Source organism: Zeus faber (genome assembly GCF_960531495.2).
Source record: "Zeus faber genome assembly, chromosome: 15".
Lineage (NCBI taxonomy): Eukaryota > Metazoa > Chordata > Actinopteri > Zeiformes > Zeidae > Zeus > Zeus faber.
This window is the reverse complement of record NC_137194.1, coordinates 6269087-6278349: the sequence shown is the minus strand read 5'-3', so window position 1 is coordinate 6278349 and position 9263 is coordinate 6269087. Positions and strand designations below refer to the sequence as shown.

Below are 9263 nucleotides of genomic sequence, written 5' to 3'. Positions count from 1 at the left end.
ACAGAAGTTGTCCCGACACTTTTCAGAGGCACAATATGTCACAAGCCAAGGAAATTCCTGAAAGCTGGTGATGCCTATCCACTGGGAAAGCCTCTGGGGCTCCGCTGGACCACAGGCAAAATCAAATTGTCGAAAGAACAGAAGGTCTGCGACCGTAGTGAATCTTCCTCGGACTGGCCGTGTCAGGGAGGTCACACAGAACCTCGGAGCCAGATCCATAGACGGTCAGGAGGTTACGGCCCAGTGTTCACGACTCCTCCATCTCCGGTAATAATGGGATTCACGGTTCACATCTCGAGTTCGCCAGGAAACGCCTCCAGAATCCTCAGCTAGTGATTGGACTCCGGACAGTTTGCCGTCATTGCAGAAGCCATTAAATATGCTTGATGTCCTTATAGAGAATTCTACAGCACAATGCCAAAACATCCATCCGCGGGCTGAAGCCGAGGCGGACACTGACCTGAAAGCATCCCGAGTCTAAAGAGCGACGGCCTGGTCCAAGTCAAGCCCCCCGAAAACCCCATCGAGATGCTGTCGAGGAGGATGGAACGAAGAGTTCATGCTCCTCACGCCTCACCACGGGGGATGAATCAAGGGCCGGCGGGAGTGTTTGGTCTGTTATTTCTGCCTTAAATGTGGCTTAACCAATTCGAGTCTAGAGGGGAAGAGCCGTTTTTCACAGTGCAAATTTGGACGCTGCACGGCTTATAAATTCAATATGGATGGGTTTTTTTTGCTGTATATATTGTATCAGGTTTTGAATGACCAATACTGCTTAACACTCTCAAACCACAATACTGACACTTACTATGAGCGCAGAGTTGAATAATGTATGAAATTGATACTGAATCCTAACGCCCCAGGGGAAGTACCCACTGATCACCCAAAGCATTCAGGTGCCACCTACGAGCTGTGATCTCACAGAAGCCACAGCTGAGTTTATCCACGTGGACCGCGACGGGGCCCAGGGGCCAAATAGAAAAACAGGCCGTGTTTTTATTTTAGATTCAGATTTATTCCCGTTAGATTCCTACTTGTGGAGGATAATGAGGCGTGACCGTTGGCTTTAATCAGTATACAATCCAAGCATCGACCATCTTCAAGCAAGAAAAAAAGAAAAAAGGAGCAAAATCAAATCTAGCAAATGAAAAAAATTTTAATAAACATGCAAATCAGTTGGGTAACGCCGTTTGAGATGAGAATGAGGATGTTGCCTTTCTCGACCGACGTTGGAAACGGACGGGGAGGCCTGAGCTCAACTGGAAAATATCTAACCCTGTTATACGTCCAATGACTGGGAGGCTGAATCCAATCATTCAGTTCCACGAAATAACATAAAGGAATCACGGAGCGAGACATTGGATCATATCCGCTCGCATATTCTTCGTCTAGGGAACAGTGAGTTACAATCAGCTTAATATATTTAGGAAATAAAAGGTTTTCAATATTAGTAATAACCTTAGTCTGGCCGCTTTTTCAAAACGTCTTTGCACATTTTGAACGCTGATCTAATCGGTTGTAATATTGATTTGGAGCTGTTTGGGGAATGGTTTCCAGTACATTTCCGTTCCACAAAACCACAGAAGGCGAGTTTGAAGAATGTCACGTCATCAGCATTGTTCAACTGCATACAAATCACCTCAACATCATTTGTTTACAAATATATAATTTGCATACAAATGATGTATATATAATTACAAATATATATACAGTATGTGTTTAATTTCAGGGTGCAATTAATCCTAATTTAAGTTGAAATTTGTTCAGATAAAAAAAAGGTTGAAGGTCAAAAGAACTGAGAATCAAATCAATACTATTACTAAGTACGTTTAATTAAGAAACAGGTTGCAAATGAGCAATGTCTATTTTACATTAACCAGCTACTCCATGATCAACTGTGCTATTCTTCTAGCTTTACCATTCACAATCTATCTACACAAATACTGTCTATGTCCAAACCTGGAATTATGCAGTGTTTTTGACATTTTTACAGCGATTTATTTATCAAGACAACAAATAAGTGAAAAAACCTTGTTAAGTCTATACACAAACCTGATATCAATCTACAGTGAAAACCAGATAAACCTATTTCAGCTATATATATATATATATATATATATATATTTATATATACACAGCATATATAGTATATATATGTATATAGCATGTACAGTGTATATACATATATACAGTATATATGTAGCATATACAGCATATATGGACAGATAGGTTTATAGATATACAATTGTATCTGTATCTTTATGTATATTATATACTGTATATTTATGTATATGTGTATATATAAATAAAAGATCATGTATAATTATATATATAATATATATATTTATATATTAGAGATATATATTAAAAGCTGAAAATGCCCTGTTGACACATGTGAAACACTGCTTTGCCGTATTTTCTTTGTATTGGCGTCTTACACCATTATTCTTGGGGTTGACAGCTCCAGCCGTACAGTCAAAATCGAGTGGTGAGGATAGATATTTTCCACGGTTGGCCTTTTGCCCTCATAAAGAATTGATGCACCCGCTGGAGTCGTGGAAAGAAATTTCACTCTGGGTCTTGTCGAGAAGCATTTTGATGATATAACAGCATGGGAACGGCAAGGACTTGTCGTGGCTCATTTGTCGAAAACAAAGTATAAACCGAACCACAGAGTGTATATAACAGTATATAACAGTAAGACGCTGCAACGGACAGTCTTTACAAAGTGTACATCACGGTAACAGGCGGCGTGGATGAGCTGCTTACAACGCACATCAAATTTTAAATCATCCCGGCCAGCCAAGGTGGAAGAAAGAGGCCCACCGACCCCAGAATACACACCAGCACAAACATCCAGAGGAATATTCTGTCGATGACCATGGCCACGTACTTCCAGTCCTCCTTCACCTGGCGGAGAAAAGAGAGAGGCACCACAGAGATGAGACGGACGTTTGGAGGCTCGCACCAGACCACCCTTTTCTTTTCACCAGCTGTCAATCTCCACCCTTGATTGATTTCGCTCGAGTGACTGATTCTTTTCATTACGGGGACGCTATCTCCTAAATGTCAGTCAGCCGTCCCCTTGTCGTGCTTATGAAAAATTCAAGGTCAAACAATTCAGGACCCTGCTGCCTACAGCAGGAGCTTCAGTTTGGGGTTGTTGCATTGTTTTTTTTATCTCCTTGGTAAGTGGTTTGGCCAAGTCCTTGTTTTAAACCAGCTGCACTTGCTCTAATGTGACTGGTCAGAGATAAGCCCTTCAAATTTGCTGTGACTCAGCAGTAAACCCTGATTCGCTACACCCGTCGCTGAAAAGCAATTTTCCGCTTATTGGTTGCCCGACTTGAAACATGCATTCAATTTTGTGTCAAGTAACTCTTTATGTTGATAGACATTGGGAAGTACTCAATATGCTACAGAGCACCAACCCATCAAGCCACACTGTACCTGAAGGACCATTACCTTATGGTTATCTTCTTTATTGGAAGAAACAATGAGGTATTGTCTGAAATAAGTCTGAGAAGCAAAAACAATGTAAAACGATCTACTTTGTCTAATTTTTTGGTGCAATTATGTATTGGATCGATCAGTTTGTGTCACGATATATGCCAGCTAGGCAGATTCATTTAGGCCAGATTTAAACTAAAATGCTAAAATCCTAATTCTCCAGGGGAGGAGAGAAGCTTAGGCCAGCCACAGAAACTGCTTTGGCTCTAGGATACATCGATGCATCCTATGATGGTTTTCAGCAGACTCCCACGCAGAAACGATGGGCTTTCATCTGCCACCAATCACAATTCGAAACTAAACTGACATTTGAGCGTGGACGTGCCAACTCACAAATGCCAAAGTGTTACCCGGACGCGGACTGGCGCTTCCGTTCCACCACTGCTCTTTTTTCCTATAGTTACAGCTCGTCTCCTAAAGGGATTAGTAAGGGAACAAAGAGCCATTAAGACGCAAAGATCCGTTGACACCCTGACGTCAGGTCTCACAACTCACCGAGAAGTCGGTGTCCTCTGCCCTGAGATGGTCAGCAATGTACTGAACTCCTTCTATGGCGCGTTGCACAGCTGGGGAAATAGTGGCAACTGTAGTGTCCCACTGGCATCTTGGGTCTTTAGAGCGATCTGCAGTGGAGGTCTCTGCTAGGCAGTCTTTGAGGGTCTGTTTCCTTGGCCTCCCACCCATCCCTTTGGCTCCAGTGTCCTCGTCATGCAGGCAGCAGTACTGGACAGAGCTGGAGCGACAGCGATGGTCGGCTCTCTGCGGCAGTTCGCTCTGGTTGTCACACATGCGCTCCCCACTAAGGGAGCGGCCATTTTGCGGCAGTGTCTTTGACCCGTCCTTAGACTTGCTGCAAAGGGGGGCAAGCGCCACGGCGGGGGCCACGACAGATGACGTTGGGGAGGAGGACGAGACTGAGGAGTTGCCCCCACACAGCGACTGCTCTGGGAGCCCCGAATACTGGCTGGAGGGCGAGCGGCTCGAGAGCTGGGACTTGAGCGGGTGGTCCTTCAGGTTGAGGCCCACGAGGGGCGAAGAGGAGGGGGAAGGGGAGAAGACGAGAACATTCGGGCTATCGGACGGAGTTGTCGGCAGTAGCTCCACTCGCTGGCCCATGCGTCCCAACCCGGACTCTATCCCCGCCCAAAAGGCCTGGGAGCCGACCGTCGCGGATATCACGGTCGGCCGGTGCATCATCTCGATGAGCTTCTTGCAGTTCTCCTTGGCCGTGGCCGGCGGCCGCTTCATGAAGAGGAAGCGGGGCACCAGGTCCAGAAACACCCTTCGGACCCAGTGAGGCATGCCGTGGGTCTGCGGTGATCGGTGATGTACGTTCAGCACAAAGACGGTGATGATGATGGACAGCGTGACGAAGATCATGGTGAAAAGCAAGTACTCGCCAATGAGCGGAATCACCAGGGAGGTGGATGGTATGATCTCCGTGATGAGAAGCAGGAAGACGGTCAGGGACAGCAACACCGAGATGCAAAGAGTGATCTTCTCCCCGCACTGTGACGGCAAATAGAAGACCAGCACGGTCAAACAGGAGATGAGAAGACAGGGGATGATGAGGTTGATGGTGTAGAACAGGGGAAGCCTCCGGATGATGAAGTAGTAGGTAATGTCCGGATAGATCTCGGTGCAGCACTCGTACTTTTTGGTGTTGTACTTCCCCACCGCGTTCATGATGACCCACTCGCCGCTTTCCCAGTAGTCCATCTGGTCCACGTGGTTGGCCATGCTGATCAGGTCGATCTTGGCGCGGTCGTACGTCCACGAGCCGAACTTCATTTTGCAGTTTTGCTGGTCGAACGGGAAGAAGGTGACGTCGATGCTGCACGAGGACTTGTAGATGGCCGGAGGCATCCACTTTATCCACCCGTCGTGGAACAGGTGGGCCTTGGTCAGGTGCGTCACGGCGAAATCACCGTCAGCGCTGCAGAGGAGACAGGAAAAGGTAAGAGGACAAGAGCCACAATCTGCAATTATCACAAATCACAAGCGGCCAACGTATATTACAACCTGCATATATCACATGCAGTAATGTGAAAAATGAAAAAGAAGACTGAATTCATTAAACCTGTTTTTTTTTAAATTGCTCAACATGTCGTCACAACAACAATTTAACTGAAAATGTAAATAATTGAATGAGCTTTTTACTCGAGCTCTATCCAAAGAACAGTATTTGCAGCGTTTTAATGACTGTACGATCATATGGCAAAGTGGAAAATGACACAGAACCCTAAATCTGTCATAATGTTTATTTGTTCTGTTCTTTATAATGACCTTTTCCTTTTTTGAACTGTAACATGTGTAGATGCCTCGTGGAATCACCCAAAGTATTTAAATAATTGTGCCCCCTTTGAGGCTCCTCTGATTGCATCTCGTCTTCCATTTCCTTAATGCTTAATGCGTGGCTTTGCTCGGTGTGGCGAGCGTCGCTTCATAACCAGATCCATTACGGTCTAACCGTGTTTACTTTTCCCTCCGCCTAATCAATTTATGACTTTGACACCGGGCAAAAACACTTGGCACAAACAACAGGATCTTTGGACCCAAATTACAGTTTGAGAAAGAACCGCTCGTAAAGGTTTTTGAAAGCGTTACAATAGGTCCTCACTTGTTGTAGAGAACTATGTCCGGCCTCCAAATTATCTCGGATGGAATGCGGATGGAGGTGACGTTCTCGTATTCCTCGGGGTTCCAGCGCAGTTTGTAGTCATTCCATTCCTGTCAGTGAAAGTACGTTATATTGCAGCATTTTTCTGCGTTCCATGCAGGTTATGTGTATTATATTTGGTTTAACCGTTGCATACTTGCTTCACCCAGACATTTGTCGTCATCATCTGGTTCTTCTCATCCTTATTTCATAAAGAGAGATGTTTGTGTTAGTCATCAGTTTGATTGTACTTTATTTTGTTGTACATTCTTTCATTTTAGATGAAAAATCATTCACCTTTAATGATCGGGGCTCCTCAACAAGCTGGGCTCAAAAATCAAATTATTCATGAATCTTCCCGGGGCGAAAAAACCGACACATTTTCCCATGCTGCGGGTGTAAACTAGGCGTCTTGCCGCACACATGATGGTTTCCTACTGTATTTTCACCATGTCTCGCTAGCTCTGCTGGGAAGTATTCCCCTGAAATGCCACGCTGTCAAAAGCACTTCTGTCTCAACAAACACAAGAAACAGGACACTGTGTGCTTCCACAGTTAACGCTCACCACTAGACGTGTGTGTGTGTGTGTGTGTGTGTGTGTGTGTGTGTGTGTGTGTGTGTGTGTGTGTGTGTGTGGCCCGGAAGGACACTACGCCAACATCAGGATCGTATACACAGGAATACAGATAAGAAATACCATCAATTTTTTTTGTCATCAATCAATCGTTTTTATATCATATAATTATCATACGGAGGCATGCTTTTTACCTCAGACTGACTAGGGGCGAGTGTATGCAAATGAAAGGTTAAAGATGATTGGCTGCAATCCAGAATCTTCATCAAACCTGGGCCAACTCTGACTGGAACTCTATTAGATTTTATTTTGTTTTCCAGCCCTCTTCAGAGACAAGGCTGATGACAAAGCATTCGGGGAAACTTAAATCAAATGAGAGGAGACCTGTTGATTGGGCTAACAAAGAACTGGGGTTTAATAAATGTATTTTCAAGTTCAAGTTCAAGTTCAAGAGATTATTTGTCACATACATATACATACGGTCATACATATGCAGTGAAATGTCATGACACCTGGTGATTACGCACAATAAGCTCTATAAGCTGTAAAAATACTAAAACATACCAAAATGTGCGTAATCGACACAAGGTGCTCACGCAGGCAGCCGCAAGGGGAGGCGCCACAATCATGATTCTGGGTTCTATAATTATATAATATAATTAATTGACTGTGTTGTAAGCAGATCAAAATGAAGCTGAACTGGTTAAATTACATTTCGTGAACCAACTCTCCTGTTTAATAAATGTATTTTATATATATTTTTATATATAATATATATTTTTAGACTTCCTGAGGCATCACATGCTGTGATAGGGTTTTAACGGCACACCCCTCAAACCCCTATCAAGCCATACTCACCACATCTATGAGCTGGGCGATTGACAGGCCGAAGTGGACCAGCACCACGTCGGTGATGTTGGCGACGGGACGGGACAGCTTATTGTAGCTGGCGAAAAGGTCCTTGAGCAGCCTCTCCTCAGCATGGGCGCGAGCTCCAGCTTGAGCCCAGACTGAAGGCAGGAAAGAAGAGATGGATCATGTTGAGGAACTCAGACGGAATAAGGGAAAAAACGTACACGCAGGACTTAGTCATGATGCCTGATCATCATGGATTTGAAACGAGTTTGACGCCAGATTTAATTGCAATCGCTCGTTGATTAACGTTTTTTTTATGCCATTTGTGTCTCTCATCCATGTGGGGAAATGCTAATGATTTTTATATGAACCTGATTAGATTTGATTGGATTTGATTATATCTGCCTCAATTGTGCTCTTCTACACAAGCACAATACGAATGCTTGAAATATAAACGTTATAACAATGTTTATTACATGACTCTATGAAGTACACAATCGACAACTATTTCCGAATCATGGCCGCCGTGTGTTAATAATGACCGTTGTCACGGGCGACCACGTCTGGATTCACATACATCTCGTGATGCAACATTGAAACTGCAATGGAAGACTTTGACGAAGGTATGCGGATATGTCCAATTTCGCATTTCGCCAAGATTGAATACATTTACTTTTTTTTTTGGAAAGCGAATGACTATATTGTTCTGACAGAAAACCCTGAGATTTACTCTAAAATGATCTATATTTATTTTACGTCGTTTGAGTTTGGGCCTCCGGGCTCTACTGCTCATCACTCCCGGTGAGGTGTACAACAAACACAGGCACTTAGTGAGCGAGAAATACAGGAGTGATGAGCTCGAATCCCCTACTGGATAGAAGAGCAGAGCCCAATGCAGAGGAGGTGGAGGGAGCGTTATAATGCAGCAAGCAAGCGGGAAGCAAAGCAGGTAGAGCAGGAGGGACTGACTGCTTAAATAGGCCGGCTCATAATGGCGTTGAAGCACGTGGCGCCGTCAAGTTGTCTGACAGAACTAGCTCCGTATGCTCTGCATCATTTATGGACTATTTCTCTTTGTTACGCTCTTAAACCAGGCCATACTAGTTATAAAATAATTTAAAATCAATATTCCGTCTCAATGTCTTATTTTATTTATGTAGTAGCCGTGTAATAATCAGGATCATCTGCAGACAGCCGGTTATTATTGCAAACTATCACTTCATGAAATGAAGTGATAGTTTGCAATCACAAGACTATTCTGCCTCGGGTCAGGGTCCTGATCACCCTGTTCAGGAATCATTTGGCTGTGCATTATCCCATATAGCAAATGTTATTGTTATATCACCTATCGTGAATGTATTTTGTACACGTTAGGAATAAGATCTCTACGGACCTGGAGGACTGGAGTTGCATTTTGTCATCTATTACCGTAAAGGCCACCCCCTAGCCAATTTCGCGTCTCATTGAACATCACGTATTATCAACACCTGGAAACGAATGATAAACAAACCCGAACCTCACCGACACAATTAGCCCACGTAGACTGGATAGAGAGGAAAATTACCATAGAGACCACTTCAAAGAAAGTTTTGAGGTCATAGACTTTCTCAAGAGACTTGTTGTCAAAAGGCTTTAGTAGCTCGGTTGCAATGAGGCAGAAGTTT

At 44.0% G+C, this 9263-nt stretch overlaps 1 protein-coding gene across 1 annotated transcript; it reads right to left on the bottom strand.

Moving 5' to 3' along the window:
• Positions 1-2784: 2784 nt before the first annotated feature.
• LOC307241363 (neuronal acetylcholine receptor subunit alpha-4-like) lies at positions 2785-7737 on the bottom strand (the record flags this gene model as incomplete). The annotated part of the gene is made up of 5 exons (XM_080015419.1): positions 7603-7737; positions 6327-6371; positions 6131-6240; positions 4006-5446; positions 2785-2910 (listed from the first exon to the last, which is right to left on the bottom strand). The coding sequence occupies exons 2-5, from the start codon at positions 6354-6356 to the stop codon at positions 2785-2787; spliced, it is 1707 nt and encodes a 568-aa protein (XP_079871545.1). The 5' UTR covers positions 6357-6371; positions 7603-7737.
• Between the last annotated feature and the right edge of the window lie 1526 nt (positions 7738-9263).